Source organism: Hemibagrus wyckioides, linkage group LG01, assembly GCF_019097595.1.
Source record: "Hemibagrus wyckioides isolate EC202008001 linkage group LG01, SWU_Hwy_1.0, whole genome shotgun sequence".
Classification (NCBI taxonomy): domain Eukaryota; kingdom Metazoa; phylum Chordata; class Actinopteri; order Siluriformes; family Bagridae; genus Hemibagrus; species Hemibagrus wyckioides.
Window position 1 is genome coordinate 15038174 of NC_080710.1, and position 17198 is coordinate 15055371.

Here is a 17198-nt window from a genome sequence, read left to right on the forward strand (position 1 = left end):
AAATATAGCTTCATACCAGGTCTGGAAAGAAGGGGCGTATGTAGAAAACTCATGTCCCACCTTCAGAACAGTTGCTGATCTCTTGAGTCTTTTTTTATTGACCTATGGGTGCATACACAGCCATTCTCTCTCTCCCTTATCTAAAAACACAGACCAATAAGTCAAGCGTTGAAGCTTCCACAAACAATACACCAAGAACGAATTTGGAACCAAGACTACCAAGTGACTGGTTAAACAAACTGCTACTTGTGAAATGAATTAATCAATGTTGAGTTGTTTTTAAAAACCTATTTGTATTTAGTTCTCATTACTGCAGACAGACAGACCATCGTGATTAATATTAGAAGACAGAAGTAGCACTACAATGTCCACTCCCTGCTCTGGCATTTTGGAACAGGATCCAGTTTTGTGACATATGAGCTCTAATTTTATTTGTGCATTACACTAGTAGTATTTTGTATTTGTAGTGTAGTGAAAAGGAAAAATAGAAACAGTATATCAAGCCAGGCTTTTCTTTAGTCTCAGTTTTATCTTTTTATTACAAAGTAACCAATATGGCACAAGAGTCTTTTTAGCAAGACACCAAGACACATTCTTGACATGTTGAAAAAAGAAACTCTGCTTTGTGGGGTGAACTTCCTCACTGGGCAGCAGTTTCTAGCTCCTTTTTTTGCTTTTTTTCCCTGTGTGTGTAATTTTAACACAAAAAGCAAGTCTTTTTGAGGAAGCAGGAAGTCCAGAAAGCATGTTGTTTGACCAGAACTTCTGAGCATATTCTATGTAGTCTCATTCTCAGGAAGCAGTGGAAGTGGTTCTTCCTCATCTGAGTCAAACTCCACATTTTCATCTTTTACCCATTTCCCACTGGGGTCCTGTAGCCAACCATTACTAATGGAAAAAAAATAAAAAAAAAGAGTTTGAAGTGATTAGGGTTTAATTAGTTAAAAGTGATACTTTAAAAAGCCACATTGCTTCAAGTAAAATGGCTGAAATAAGTAAACACTGTATAAGTACTAAAAACACTATGTTATGATATGATAAAATGGCTGAATGACCTCTTACCTCTTTAATTTGAGGTAGTGTTCTAGTTCTCTGCATCTCTGTTCTGTGATGGGCTCAGAGGTAGACGGGTTATCAGCTTTCCTTTTCTTTTTTTTCATTTGTGTCTCAATCTGGTACTGGCTTGCATCTGCTAAACAGCACAAATACGAACAAAAATGAAAAATAATGATCCTGCAAAGAAATTATACACTACCACATTACAATATCACAAAATATTGAAATGTATCAGACTTATATATCTCACCAGGAGCAGGTGTGTTATCTGTGTAGATTGTGCTCTTAGGTGTGGGAATAATGTTCTGATCAACAACGTGGTTTCTGCTGCAGTCTGGAGGTGCTGGCTTTTCAGATCTTTCACTTAAAAATATTGACAAACACAACATTTTCAAAGGGAACAGTGAAATATCTAAAAATCTAAAAATGACTGAGACAAGAGGAAAGACATGAGGAACTTCATACACAGAAATAAAGTACATTTCAAAAATTTACCATTATCCCTTATATGGTATTTTTTATATATATTTTCTTAATATGTTAAAAAAGAAACTTAACTGTCCAGTCATTACCTGGCCTTTTTATGACAGCTGTTATAAGGTGTAGTTCTCAGCAAGGCATGATGCGCAATTTTCTGTGTCTGTGTTAGCAATGGTGCAGAGCTGCCTGTTTCCTATGATCATAATATGACAAGCTTTTATCAACCCCGAATAATACTGTACATGATGCAGTTATAGGTAGCACCTGTTAAAAGTAAATACTGTTTACATTTACCTGCCGATCATCTCCTTCATTAACATATTCTTGATGTCGCCTCTTATCAATTTCACTTTGTAGCTGAGCTTTTTTGCCATAAAACCATTTTAGACCTGGATACCAGGAGACATGAGAGGATAAAAAACAAATCAGCACTGCTTTAATATACAATGGCAAAAACAAAAATTGTAAACAATATGAATAACAATTCTCACCTTCGAGATGCCGCTTCCCTTTTCTGTGCACTGTCAGCATATCGACTGTGTCAAAAACAGGGCGATGTGAACACACCAAACAGCTATACCTATACAATCCAAGGATTGAACAGATGTAATCAAATTAATGTCTACATAATCAGATAAACATACTCTACACAGCCAATAGTACAAAGATACTTGACCTTGACACCCATGTGTGGGTCTTTCACCACAATGGTGGAAATACACATTTGTGTAGGATGTTTTTGCATTCTGTAGAATAACAATTTCCTTTCACTGGAACTAAGAGGCCAAAACACTTCCCAGCATGACAATGAACTTGTACACAAAATGAGGTTCATGAAGACACGGTTTGTCAAGGTTGGAGAGGCAGAAACTGAGCAGCCTTCACAGGTTGAGTCCTGACCTCAACCCCGCTGAACACCTTTAGGATGAACTGGACATCAGCACCTGACCTCACTAAAGTTCTTGTATCTGAATGAATGCAAATCCCCACAGCCAGGATCCAAAATCTTGAAAAGCCTTCCCGAAAGAGTGGAGGTTAGTATAACAGCACAGAGAGAACTAAATCTGCAACAGGATGTTCCAAAAGCATATAGAGGTGTGATGGTCAGTGAATATCTCAATATACACTATATGGGCAAAATTAATGGCATATTCAGCAGGTTTGGGGTCAGGTCTGTATGTAGCCCACTAAAGTTGTCATGTTGGAATATGTGTGGGCCCCTTAGTTTCAATACAGCGTCATTTTAATGCTAAAGCACACAAAGACATCCTGTACAATTGTGCACTTCCAATTTTGTGTCAGCAGTTTAGGGATGTAATGGTCAGGTTTCCAAAAACCTTTAGTTATAGAGTGTACAGTATTTTGGATCTTCATCTTTTAGTTTATTTTATTACAGTGTATAGTACAGAGTGTTACAAAAGCAGTTAAACTAACTGCAAACTGGCTGTACATAGTGTTAGCAAATTATGATAAATTAAACTAATGATAAAACACTGGAAGAGCTGTAGGAAAAGTTGTAGTTGCAGACATGTACTTGTATACTGCAGAATATAATGAATACATCGAAGTCTCTTTAACCTTATAAAATATAAGGCTTTATATGCAGGCACTACAGGAGCTATACTATATTGCCAAATGTTTTGGGACACCCTTCCAAATCATCGAATTAAGGTGTTGTTTTTCAGGGGTTTGGGCTTGGCCCCTTAGTTCCAGTGAAAGGAACTCTTCAGCATACCAAGACATTTTGGACAATTTCATGCACCCAACTTTGTGTGAACAGCTTGGGGATGACCCCTTCCTGTTGCACAAAGCAAGGTCCATAAAGACATGGATGAGTGAGTTTGGTGTGGAGGAACTTCACAGAGTCCTGACCTCAACCTGATAGAACACCTTTGGGATGAATTAGAGCAGAGAGTGAGTTGGCTAGCCCTTTGCAGCTATAACAGCTTCAACTCTTCTGGGAATGCTTTCCACAAGGTTTGGGAGTGTATTTATGGGAATTTTTGACCATTTCTCTAGAAGCACATTTGTGAGGTCAGGCACGGATGTTTCGACGAGAAGACCTGGCTCACAGACTCTGCTCTAATTCATCCCAAAGGTGTTCTATCAGGTTGAGGTCAGGTGCAGGCTAGTCAGGTTCCTCCACACCAAACTCACTCATCCCTGTCTTTATGGACCTTGCTTTGTACACTGGTGTGCTGTGATGTTGGAACAGGTAGGGGCCATCACCAAACCTGGGATGTCTCAAAAACCTTTGCCAATATAGTGTATGCACTTGTAGATCTTAGGTAAACATGGAACATCAGTTAGGCTTCAAAAAGGCATTGCTGTCAGTGTATGTAATTATGGCTGTACATCACAGATATTCAGAATCATTACCTTCCATTTTTCATCAAAGTAGCTTCGTCTTCGGGAATATAGTTGGCCAACAAGTCCGCTACACGCCGTTTCTACAACCATAACCACAACCAGAGTCCTTATTGTATAATCCATATAGTCTCATCCATAACTCTGCTCTCTAATCATATCAGTTATCTAATAAACTAGCAGCCTACAGCAGAACAGTCATCTATATCAAAGTTCAAGATTCAAGATTCAAGATTCAAGAAGCTTTTATTGTCATTTCAACCACATATAGCTGGCGCAGTACATAGTGAAATGAAACAACGTTTCCTACAATATTACATTCAAACGATCGTTCAAATTGTTGAGTTATATTTATTAATTTATGTATATGCAATTATTTACCTTCAAGACATTTAGTTGACAATTATCATCACCTTCTCTTTTGAAAGACATGTTTAAGCTAACGCGTCTGTCGAAGCACTTCCTGTTTGTTAAAAGGAATTATGGGATATGAGGGTGGTTCTTGAAGCGACAGGGCGCCATGGCAACACAGGAAGATTAGCGTAGCTAAGCCGATTATTTTGGAAAACTAGTTACTATCTAGTTATCAGTTGGAAAATAAAATAATAAAACCGAGAAAGCTGCCTTAGTTCGTGTGTAGGTATTTGTTGACATGTATATTTACTCTATGTAATGTTTTAATAACTACGTGAAGAGTGTGCCAGTAGTTTCTAGCACTGCTTAACATGAGAGTAAATAGCAGTGCTCGCTACAGTGTTAGCTGTTAAATTGCGCAGTGTCATGTTTTCGAAGTAAACTATAAGCTACATAAACTATAGTTATAGAAACTACGTAAAGGTCTGCCATGTAGTTAATTTAGCTATCTGTCTGATACATGATTGTAACCGAGATGTTTCTGGAGTCCCACCTCGGAAGTGCCAACTAGTCAGATAACTTTACCACAGTTTTACGACACCACGTATACAGCTAAATATCAGTTAGCCATCTTTGAGCTTGCTGGACAAAGTGATCATGTCCGCGGATCAGACATCTCTGGTGAGTGGAGCCCAAGGACTCCTCCAAGGACAGCGCGCTAAGTCTTACGGCAGCTTGGTGAACGCCTCTGTATCACCAGTCCGACAAAAACCAATTCAACACAAAGTCCAACCTGGAGAAACTTTACAAGGATTGTCACTAAAATATGGCGTGTCTGTAAGCTGAAGCTCGAAACACTGTTTTCATTCACGCTAGTTAATAAATGGTTAGATCTTGACCTAACTCCTGTCTGTTCTTTGCAGATGGAGCAAATCAAACGGGCAAACAGACTGTACACCAACGATTCAATATTCCTGAAGAAAGTCCTCTCCATCCCTATCCTAACAGAGTCACTGTCATCTACTAATGAAGAGGAATCAAGTCTCCAATATCACCAGGTCCCTGTTGAGAACGGCCAAACAGTCTCAGATAGTCAAGAAGTGACTGCAGATATTTCTCCATCAGATTATTTGAAAAGGATGGACAGCTTGATTAATCAGTCGAAACAAGCGGCTATAAAGACATTTCAGGAAGGACAGAAACAGTAAGTATGACCTGGTCTGAAGTAGGCTAAATTGTAATCTATATGTCACAAAGAATGGACAAATATTAGGTAGGAAATCTGACACAGAATAATAGGAAAGGCAAATATTACAACCGAGAGGATCCATTAGCTCTGAAGAGGATATGAAAGAAGCTGGAAGGCAGTTATAAAGGCAAAATGTGAGAGTATTAGGTTATTAGAATGCATTTATAATTTTTAGAAATTAAGACAACTAATAGATTTTTTTCCTCTTTCAGTATCTTAAACATACACCATTTGGCCATTCTTGAAACATGTGAAGCTAAACAAACTTTCCTGAAACCTAATACGCTAAAACAGATACAGGTTTGGTCTAGGGCCAAACTGCAGAAATGGGTAAATTGCAGTAAATCTTAAACCTGCAGCATACAAAGCCATCCTGTATAACTGTGTGCTCTTAACTTTGTGGCAACAATTTTGTGAAGACCTGGTGTGATGGTCAGTTGTCCAAATACTATTGGCCATATAGTGTCTTTGCAAATTATCTAATTTTTAATTTATTAGGAGTATGAAGAGCATTGTCAGACCACTGGGATATCATGATTTCTGAAGAAACCCCTTGTTGTATATGTAAAAGCTTAACACCCATGACTAGTATGGCATTCATAGTTCTGATAGATAGATAGATAGATAGATAGATAGATAGATAGATAGATAGATAGATAGTTAGTTACTTCCTTACTTCCTTACTTCCTCCCAATGGGAAATGTACAACTTCTAGCAGTATAATTTTTAACTCCAGTCCTGGAGGAGCACTGTGCTGCTCTAATCAAATTCTACGACCTCCAGATACACCTGATCATGTTCATGGAGTCCTTGATCAAAAGTGTATAAGTAAGCATGTATAGTAAGTGTTAGTGAACAGGACACATTTGAGATTATCAGTGTGTTTGACATTCATCTTTGTGTGCATTAGATGACAAATGATCTTATTTTTAATGCTTTTTTAAAGGTTTTCTTCAACAGAACAAGACCTGTACAGACGTCAGGAGCCCTACGGCTCTTCTCCGAGTGAGCAGGCCTTGTTGGGCTCTGTGCCACTCACCATCACCAAACGTACCAAGAAACTGAGGGACAGAGAAGATGAGATTTTTCAGCTCTGATGCTGGCTTTTTAACAGGACTACATGCTTAGTGTGAAGTGTTTACGTCCACAGCAACAAATGAAAAACGAAGGTTGCATAGGTGAGGGACAGATTTCACAGAAAAAAGCACTGCTTATTTACTCAGAGTGCAAGGATCTGAGATCAATAGATGAATGATGTGTTGTGGAATTGATGTGCACTGCCATCTGACTGACTGTGATAATATTGCCCCAGTGTCATGTGCCATGTTGGCATCCTAGCTTTATTGTTTACAGACGAAAAATGATCACTGGTTGTGTCATTGGGTTTAGAATCAGAGTTTACAAGGTTGCGGCAAATCAGTAATGTGATTCAAATCAGAATTGAAAATTTCTTTAGAAATCATGGAAATATAAGCTATTTATTTAATCTGTAAATTTTTAATGTCTAAGCCAAGTTTGAAATAATCTCTCATGGACACTTTAGAGCTTTACCTTAAGCACATGTGTGTTCTCATGTTGTATGTTATATTGCATAATTTGATTAGGTCACAAAGCTGCTACACTGTTAGGGGGTTATTTCAATAAGCAGGATTGCTCAGTTAGCCAAGTTTAAGCCAAAAGGAAAATTAGTCAGTAGCACACCCAGTGAGTAATCCTGTCTGAAACACCCCATTAATCATCACTGATGACATAACCAAACAGCCTCAATATTTTTGCCTTTTTTGTCACTGTGAAACAGAACTGATTTGTGTTGGTTGGTATTATTCACTGGCATTCATGTTCGTCAGGGTCATCGGCATTTTACTGCTGATTTAAAAAAAACAACAACTTTATAGTTGTTATACTATATCTAGAGTGATCATGAACAACAGTGCTAAATGCTCAGTTGGTGTCAGTGTATTGTGTGTGTTCTAGGGGTATAACAGAGTGGCACCTCTGTATATGTTTAGTATGCCAAAATATCCATATCTGTATTTGAATTTAAACCTAAAGTGAATGTGGCCTAAATTTGATAGTTTTTTATTATTATTATTATTATTATTATTATTATTATTATTATTATTATTTTATTATTAATTTGAGTAATTATTAAAATAGGAACCCTATTCCAGTTCCCACAGAAACACTTGAAAAATCTCAGAAGTAGAAATGCCAGCATTATCTGTGAATTCTGTTTTTAACGTAATTTGCACAGTTATGATGTTGTGCAGTATTTTTTTGCCTAATTTAAACCATTATTACCCTGAACAGACAATTAATAAGGACTCATCATTTTCTTGTTCATGAATGTGATTTTTTTTAGCTTCATCTTACTGCTCACTCTCACCCACTGGAAAGTAATAATAACAAAATAGTATCCTGACACACACTAATTTTGACCTAATGCCCTGTGAATCTTTCTGGCAAAAGCAAAAGAATAGTGTGCCTCTTATTTGTATTTGAATTTGTGTCCAGCATAAACACATGATCTATTTAAACAATGGAGATGTGTATTCACTTACATCCCTAGTTTGTACTATGCAAGCTGATGACCCACTGACTGCCAGAGGGAATCACTCGGCCAATATTCTGTCTAGTTTGGGCATACTGCATACTATGCAGTGACAAATCAACAACTGAGGAAGAATAAATACTCTGTTGTATGCCATTGTGTGAATCTGATTGTGTGTATAATTTGTGATCTTATAAACCACATGAGAATAAGTTTCATTTCCTTAGTAGTTAACACAATAATTTAGGACTAAATTCATAGGACACGCAAACAAATTATAAAAGCACAAGGTTTATTTACAACCAGGATTCTTGATGAATGAATTGTACATTATATATTCCCAGAGACGAAGATCTTTGAGTGGTTTAAAATTTTCTGTAGCATCTGTAGGCTTTTTAAATAACCAGTTTGCTCATCATGTAAGCTGCTTCATCCAAATATGTAGGTTTCTTTCAAGTAACATGAGCTTTTACGAATTATCTTATTTTCACTGTTTTGACAGGTAGCGTATACAGCTATCTGAACTTGAGGCAGCAAAAGCATATAATATAGTATCATCAATGCATGTATGTGCATTAGTATGTTTAGGGCAGACCGGGTTTTTAAATTACTACAGTGTTACACCAGGTGGCAGTGAAGAGATTTACTAATGTGAAACTGGGATTTTGAGTTGATTCCATGTTTTTCAGAGCATAGTTTTACAAATATATATTTATATATATTCCACCCATTTGAAAATTCTGACAGCATTGCAGCTTTTCATTCATAATTTCATCATTTACTGCTCAATATGCAGAGCTTGAATTCCTTTTTCGGTTGCAGAAAATTGGAGACAATTCAGTGCGGGTATTTATTAATATAAAACACCTTATTTTTTTTATTTTTTTTTTACTTAGAGATGGTTCTGATTGTAAAAATAACTTTACCATCTTTCCTTCACAACTCAAAACTCTTTCACTGATTGTTCCTTTACAGGAAAGTGTGTTCACAAAGCTTTTTAGATAAGTGTAATCTTGAAAAAAATGGTTCATGAAAAAGTAATTTGAATATAGTGCCCATTGATAAAAAAATAAGTCGTCTTCAAATCTTTCACATCAAAACAGGTTTGCTGAAATAACTATCACTTGTTGGGGATTAAGCATTCAAACTGATCGATATTTCGATATTTTCTGCTGCCAACAGTGATGTGAAATGTGGTTTTCTTGTAATAAGCAGAGAACAATGGTGGACTAAAATGTACAAATAATTTGAACAAAGAGACAGTGAGTTAATCACTGTGTGTATGCTGAGTATATAATTCATGCCTTGCTTTCTTCTAGTCCAGCACTTTGTTGGTCTCTTTAAAGAAATACTGTTTGGAGTCCCACTGGCACCGCTCTCTCATAATTTGCCCTCTTCGATCAATTTGTTGAGTCCATTGCAAATTTTACTGAGGTGAGGCTTGAAAGGACCGTTTGGATTGTAAAGCTGGGTAAGAAGATCGGGGTCAGAGTAATGGTTGAAGACGTGGTGGATGCGTCCATGGGATTTTGCCGTGAGATGAGTTTCTACAAGCTTGAGCATCATGTCTCTACACGAGGTAAGAATCTCTGACATCACCCCCTTGTCAAAGGTGAACTCAACCTGAAGCAGACAAGATAGTAGATAAGGAAATTAGAAAACACATGTTTGTAATAGATTGATGCTAAACACAGCAAAGCAGTTATCTCTAGCAATAGACTGAATAATTAGGGTTAGGTTACTAATCAAACCTGTAAATACTGAATAAAAGCTCATGGTTCACTTTAGATGATATAAAAAGTTAGTTGAATTGATGCTCAGTGTCTGCACAAAAGGTTAGCGTAATGCAAATATGCTAAAACATTGATTTGGCCCGATAGTGTGGTTTACAAAAAAGTATGTGAGGCAATTTATTTTATTTTAAAAGCAAACTGTGAACTTCATTGTAGCCAATTATACAACACAGTTTGAGACAAGTATGTAATTTAACCCCGTTTGAATCATGATAATCATGCTAGCTGCTGGTATTTATTTATTTATTTATTTTACTAGCTTGGTTACCTTTGTTACAGACCCAAAGTATGTTTAAAGCATTTAGCATGTTAAAGCAACTTTCTTTTTCAACTTCTCTTGAGAAACACGTTAATTAGGATGTGGACTAAGTTCTTGTCAAACTATTCATTTAAAAAAAGGTTCTCCTTTTCATGCAACAACTACAACAAAGCTAAATAGTACTGACACTTTACCTGAATCTTACACACATACACAACAACAGCTCACCTGATGAACATTATTGTGTTATTTTTGCTTTCACTTGATTTACTTTTTTTGTGACGTTTCTTTTTCTTTTTATCTAACTGTCATTTTTTTTTAATAACTGCATGTAGATGTCTGTTAGCATCAGCAAATACATTCTTCCTCTTTGTGGTTATGCTGACCAGTGGCAGAGAAAAAAAACAGTTTAGTGATACATGTCTGAAACAAATGTTTTAGCAGTACAATTCAGTAGTATTATATATGGAGTATCAGAAAAAACAAAATCCTGCTTTATTCTTCACAGCCCAATATACATACTTGTAAGTGACTAGTGTTGCTTTAATGTGTTAATTTTAAGCGCTACTGTCATAAATAACAGTAAATATAATACACATAGTTTTGGCAACGATACCGTCAGCTATTGGCTGAGGAAATTTCAACTGCTTTGTACTGTGCACGGTGGCCTCTTCCATGAATGCCTTGAGTGTTTTGTCATACATAATGAGCGTTGGTAAACCCTATATTCTTCCCATAAACAACTCATATGCTAATCCCTTAGGCACGCGCCTACAAGTACAATGCACTTTGGTTTATAACTGATATGGAATGAGCAAAGATTTAGTTTATGTTGATAAAAGAGAAAACTTTTAATGCTAATATCTAAACCTGGTTAGTTTTAAAGGAAGCGAATGCAGTTATCATGGCAAGAGAGTAGTTTCAGACAGTCACCTGACTTCTGAGTCCGATAGTTGTGACACAAATTTGTATATTCCATTTGGCTAAGCTGGCTAATTTTAGATGGCACTATAGAAAAGCTACTCATAATAAAGAAACCACAGACTGTGAAACATATCAGCAGTATTTTTCACACCATTTAACAAAATGCAAATTAATGCATCTTGTGGTTCAGGCTTAGCACTGTTGCTAACTCATAGTTAAATATGTTTCAGTACTATTTTCACCGTCAGAAACTCAGTAGCCTAGACTACTAAGTAATTAATTGATGACCAATGCGTGATGTCTATATTATGCTCTCTTCATAGTTTATTTTTAAAAATATAGTTGCAAATATGATATGATGAATATATCATCATCACATACAGTCACATATTTGTCTTTTAATGTGTGTGTGTGTGGGGGGGGTTACCTCATGGAAACTGATAGCTGTCATGGCACCCTGGTGTAATTTTTTCTTGAAGGTCTGGGCTAAGCTGAGCTCCTGCTCACTGAAACGGTTGTTCTTAAAAAGCACAGCAATCTTCACAACGATTTTTACCAGGTCCTTAATCACTTTCTGGGCCTCTGTGCGGTTCCCTGTGTACTCCTTTGAGACACGGTAGAGCTCATCCAGGATCTCACTGCTGGTGTCATCAATGAACATCTGCACTACTGCCTTGTTGGCCATATTGCTAAGGATCTTCTTCTGGGCTCTCATAGCCAAGTCTCTGGAGCTGAAGTTCTCCATTTCTTGTAAAGTGGAAGGGAGAGAAAGAGATACAGGTTAGCAAAATGGGTTGAAATGCCGAATGCTCAGTTGTAATTTGACTTTTCATGTTTTTCTTTCCATTAAAAATAGATTCTTTGAAATAATTGGCCATGGTATTTGATGATTTAAATATGTACATAAGTGCATTCTTACTACACAGGAATTGTGGTTCTGAACAAAATCTAATGTTCAAGCCAGCAAGAGACTTGTTATTCGTTTATGTTGTATTCAGTCCTCAATACCACATCCTTTGTTTCTCATCTCTGTTTGTCTAGTGTGTTTTGCTGAGATTTTCAGCCTTTAGGGATACACCCTTAGGGCCATGCTGTACAAAAAGTAACCATGAGGGAGGGGAAATTGTCTCCTAAAGGACTTCATCAGTACTAACATGTCAAGTAAACAAACTAAAGACTGTCAGCCTTGATCTCATTTATTTTTCTCAATACCAAAACAGGTTTTCTATGTCATATATATATATATATATATATATATATATATATATATATATATATATATATATATATATATATATGACATAGAAAACCTGTTTTGGTATTGAGAAAAATAAATGAGATCAAGGCTGACAGTCTTTAGTTTGTTTACTTGACATGTTAGTACTGATGAAGTCCTTTAGGAGACAATTTCCCCTCCCTCATGGTTACTTTTTGTACAGCATTTGTACAGCATATATATATATATATATTTCACTGCAATATCAAATTAATTTAAACAGATTCGACTACAAAATCTATTAAAAGAGACAGACACATGCAGAATACACTTCCTGTTCTGGTATTTTTGCTTCTTGCTATTGACTGAGCGTGCAAAGGCAGGTATGAAGGAAAAGGTGATTGCATAGCTCACAAGTTTCCACATGCATTTCCAGATTGGGCCATAAAAACAGGAAGACTGGAGCCCAAAGCTGCTCCAAATCAAACAGCACACAGTTACAAGAGGAACAAACACAACTTCTATACTTACCCTTTTTAATCCCCTATTGTCTTTTACACTAATTACTGTTATTACTTAATTGTACACAGTAGGGCTCTCTTATTGGACCATATGACAAATGTGCAGCTGACAGTCTGATCCAAAAATAAACAATGTTATCATGCTGGTGGTATGCCTAATTAGCAAAGCCAATCTTTATCTTTTGTATGCTAAATAATAATCTGTAATATTATACTGAGTCAGTGGCAACACAGCTGATGTTGTCATTTTACCTTATTAAACAAATGATAGATATGAACAGTACCTAACTAACTGACAAAACGTGGAAAATCTGCTGTTAAACAAATTTTCCAGTTTAATGGCTCAATACTGACGACTTTGGAATCCAGCATCATCTTTAATCTGATTACATTCCTTATATTGTACTTATTGCATAGTAACAGCTCTCTTCCAACTGTTTACTACCTAATGAGAAAATAATAATGTTTAGCATCAAAGAATGCTACAGTTCATGTCAGGTTGTGTAAATAGATTTGCATTATATACAGTTAGATTAAATAGGTTCTTAATCCAGTGACATTAAAAGGTTATCCTGTTTGCCAGCACTCATTAGATAGTTATGAGTGTTAGCTGAGAACCTGAGCCACACAAATGAGTGAGGAAGAACTGTGATTGGAGAATTATCTACAGGCAAGGTAAATATTTATCATTCTTCAAATGACTGTAGCACGTAGCCTAAGGCTGAGTGTGCTGGCGCATCTAAAGAAGAAAGACCTGGAGCTTTTATAGGATGTAAAGTGTCCCACTGGCTTGTGTTGGAGGCAGCACTAACCATGTCATTAGAAAGCAGCTAAAGAACAGGTCATAACCTGCTGCTGGAGAACTGGGCCTGTTGTGCTGGTGATCATGCTGATGTCACTAACAAGTTAATGTTTTGATTCAAACAGAGCAGGCAGGCTGCCATGCATTTCACAATAACTTTATTATATTGTAATATGCTTTACATATAAAGATAGAAGCTTTATTCATTTCTTGTTTTAAGTTGCATACAGGTTTGACTTCCTAACTTTTCTGGAGTCCAACTTCGTGTCTATTTACTATATGAGTTGATATTTACTAGAAATCCTTGATACAAGTTTACTTCACTTGCTAGTATTGTATGTTGGGCATGTCACCTAAAATATTAGTTTACATGTAGTTTGTATGAAATTGTAGTACTTTATGTAACTTTCTGTTTTGATTCGCAGAAAATAAGTTTCAGGGTGGCTAACCCAACAGAAAATTATGGCCTGTTTGGTGATTTCCGTATGCAAATATATGAGGGCACCACTGAAACATTTACCTCATGTGAATAAAGATAGTGATCAATAACAGATTCTCACTTATTTTAATGACGTTTTTCTTTTCAGGTTAGACAGCACGCATTAACTGTGTGGTATGTTTGCTTTGTGCCATGCAAGTACAGACTCTCCATGTCTCTTAGTGTATGAGTGTGTGTGTGTGTGTCATAATCTTTACGCCCTGTTTAGTACTGCAGTTGTTTTTCATAAGATGACAGAGGAATGTACGCGGTTGTTCATAAAGGAAGTGAAACTCTGTTCTGTTAGGCAGCAGTGAAGAGTTGCCAATCATTTGCTTTTTCGCAATTTTACAAGGCAGTGAGTCAGTTCTGATACAAGGGGCCCTCTAGTTTTTTGGGCAACGGCTACTCTACATCAAACGAAGTAGTGAACATCTCTGCTTAATTAGGTCAGTGTTAGACAGGGAAACTCCAGTGTTTAAAATATACCAGTGTAATTACAGTAAATGGCTCTATCCTTTCTAATCGGCACTTGACATAGGAGGGAAGACAAGATATCTCTTCCAGTTTGAACACAGGATAAGTTCTCACCAAACTACTGCTTATACAGGGAGGCGGGAAGGATATAGCCAAGATATTGTACAAGAGCATTGTCAAAAAACAGCTTGTTTTCTTATTTAAATTTAGAGAAACTAATCACAGAGATTTCCTGTTTGTTTCCTATTGCTTTACGCTTAGTTTATTGATTCCGCAATCTCGCACCTGTCTCTAGAGCTGCACAGTATGTGTAGAGCTGAGGGCATAGGTCAAAAAGAGAGGGTTCTTACCTGCTTTTTCTTTTCTTTCCCTCCCTCCTCTCTGTCAAGTATTTGGCCGCCTTGTCTGTGCAGCTTAGGTGATCAACATCCAGGTTTTTTTAAGCAATGCTCTCTTTAAACAAGGATGGAACCACAGAAAAACTTCCAAAGAAACTCTCTGATCTGCTCAACACTCTGTTTCAAGATAATCTGAGCTGTACTTCCTTGAGGAACTAATTGTTTAAGACACACCCCTAAGTGTACATGTTTCAGTCTGCTTCTCTCTCTCTCTCTCTCTCTCTCTCTCTCGCGTGCGCAAGCTCTCTCTCTCACCCACAAGCACACACACACACACACACATGCTCACACACACAGACAGACCGCCCTCCTCTCTCACTCTGCTAGCTGCTGACAGAGCACCAGCATGTCCTAACAAGTGAAACCCCTGTAAAGAATTTAGCAGTAATCCTAGGTTACGGGCCATTGCAATGGGGAGGGGTTTGCAATTTTTTTTGGGATCACTATCATTGGAATGCAGCCAGCCTCAAAAGCACTGCTGCATTCTGACTCATGTTCATGTCCCTTGAGAGCCGGCTATTTGGCAGCTGAGGATGATACAGTGCAACTATAAAAACCTGAAAGATTTTAATACTTCTGCAAAGAAAACTTCCATTAATTGACATGACTCCAGTTGAGTAGACCTTTACAAACAAGAACAACAACAAGGAAAAAAGCCCTCACACCCCTTTTCTGTTGGATAAATTTTATTCCATTTTCATGGAAGATCCTACACTCAGGGTTTATATCATTTAACTGAAACTACACTTTGTGCATCAGGTTGTTAGAAAGTGGTTAATGAACAACACGGAACTGCTCCACTTTTGCAACTCATTCTTGAAACTTGGAAGTACAAGTTTGTGGTTAAACGCCTTTTTTGTACTCTGAACTCAAGTTACACCACACCTCAGGTATGTATCATTAATATTTAAATACTACTACTTAAATATTAGTAGTAAAAATAGTATTTCTCCTATTTAAACACTTGATTCTCCTAACACTCCTTATTTAAAAAAAAAATCCTACATTTACCAGTGTGCACATAGTAGTATGATCCAGACCAGACTAAGTCCAAAGATGAATGCTTATCTGTGTGTTATCTGAATTACAACCATCTGGACTAGAATCAATCTCTATTTAAATCCTCCATGCAGCTGTTTGGTTTGGTCATTAGCCCAAAATTGTTTGCAGATCTTTAGGGTCAACTTATATAGAGTTCAAAGTTCTGATTCCGTGCTACACATTTGCAGAGAGCTGTGAAATCTGACAGCATGGTTTAAGTTAGACTACATTTCTGCCAGACAACTGTGTCAGTTAGTGTTACAGTCATCTCTGTCACACCATTGAGCACAAAGATGTCAAGACAACACCTTTGCCATAAGTAAAGTCCATTTTTAGCCTTTTGAAGATGTAAAAGATGACAACCTTTATGGATGTTGGACGTAGTGTAAAACTAAAATTATTTAGATTTAGGGATTAGTTCAAGAACCGATTTCATAATAGTCCAATTTAAATAAGCCCCAAAAATGTCATCAAGTCTTCTTATTAATTTGGGCATAGTGAAAAAAAGAAAGAAAGATCTGTTCCTTTTTTATGTGTAAATAAATTGTATATAAAAGCAGACTCATTTAAGTGTAGTTGTTAATGTAGTTTAGAGAGAGCAGGAAGGTGATTCTTGTTTCATACTCTTTTCTTAGATAAGAATGATCGTGTGCCTCTGAAACAGAGCAGCAGTGCACGGAGAGTCAGGGCAACTGCGGAATTAAGGTTTGTCTCCAAGGCAACAGACAGGAAGTGTCACTTACTTGGGTTTCCTGATGACTTCCTCTTTATCGTGGAGTGACATCTGATGTGTCTACATGTATGTATGCTTAGTGGAAAAGAGATCTAACTTGATCTAACCCCAGGTTTTGCTTACCTCTGCATGTTTTCATTTTACCTGCGCTTCAAAGAGAAAAACACTCACATAATCTAGGTCACAGAGAACAACCTAGACAAGGCATTATTTTCATTACTGTTGTTGTGTTGCAAATATTATATGGTTTTAGCTTGTGTTTATTTTGTTTCCTAAAGCTTTAAAATGATCTGTGATTATGGAAGAATTGTACAAAACTGATTATTTTTTTCTTTTGTGCTAGTATTTCCCATAAACACAAATATGATGTGTGTGTCTGTGTGTGTGTGCTTAACATCTATAACATTTAGATATACTTTGTGAGCCAACTGTATACTGCATGTAACACTTTTATCTACTGTATGTATAACACTGCTTTAGTCATTAACTGAACAGCAAA

The 17198-nt window shown here is 36.8% G+C and overlaps 3 protein-coding genes across 4 annotated transcripts; 1 reads left to right on the plus strand and 2 right to left on the minus strand.

The window, feature by feature from the left end:
• Positions 1 to 510: 510 nt before the first annotated feature.
• On the minus strand, positions 511 to 4424 carry scnm1 (sodium channel modifier 1). 2 transcript variants are annotated; one of them, XM_058391524.1, is made up of 8 exons: positions 4285 to 4424; positions 3916 to 3986; positions 2028 to 2116; positions 1831 to 1925; positions 1629 to 1729; positions 1307 to 1419; positions 1063 to 1189; positions 511 to 888 (listed from the first exon to the last, which is right to left on the minus strand). In XM_058391524.1, the coding sequence occupies exons 1-8, from the start codon at positions 4333 to 4335 to the stop codon at positions 777 to 779; spliced, it is 759 nt and encodes a 252-aa protein (XP_058247507.1). In that variant the 5' UTR covers positions 4336 to 4424; the 3' UTR covers positions 511 to 776. The 2 variants fall into 2 exon arrangements, with proteins under 2 accessions (XP_058247507.1, XP_058247501.1); XM_058391518.1 differs by having other exon boundaries at positions 513 to 888; positions 1063 to 1192.
• Positions 4425 to 4914: 490 nt separating this feature from the next.
• On the plus strand, positions 4915 to 8222 carry lysmd1 (LysM, putative peptidoglycan-binding, domain containing 1). Its single transcript, XM_058391535.1, has 3 exons — positions 4915 to 5094; positions 5181 to 5461; positions 6453 to 8222. Exons 1-3 carry the CDS (start codon positions 4915 to 4917, stop codon positions 6601 to 6603), a joined length of 612 nt encoding a protein of 203 aa, XP_058247518.1. The 3' UTR covers positions 6604 to 8222.
• Positions 8223 to 8332: 110 nt separating this feature from the next.
• Positions 8333 to 15050, minus strand: tnfaip8l2b (tumor necrosis factor, alpha-induced protein 8-like 2b). The gene is made up of 3 exons (XM_058391547.1): positions 14878 to 15050; positions 11461 to 11780; positions 8333 to 9680 (listed from the first exon to the last, which is right to left on the minus strand). The coding sequence occupies exons 2-3, from the start codon at positions 11776 to 11778 to the stop codon at positions 9438 to 9440; spliced, it is 561 nt and encodes a 186-aa protein (XP_058247530.1). The 5' UTR covers positions 11779 to 11780; positions 14878 to 15050; the 3' UTR covers positions 8333 to 9437.
• Positions 15051 to 17198: the final 2148 nt, after the last annotated feature.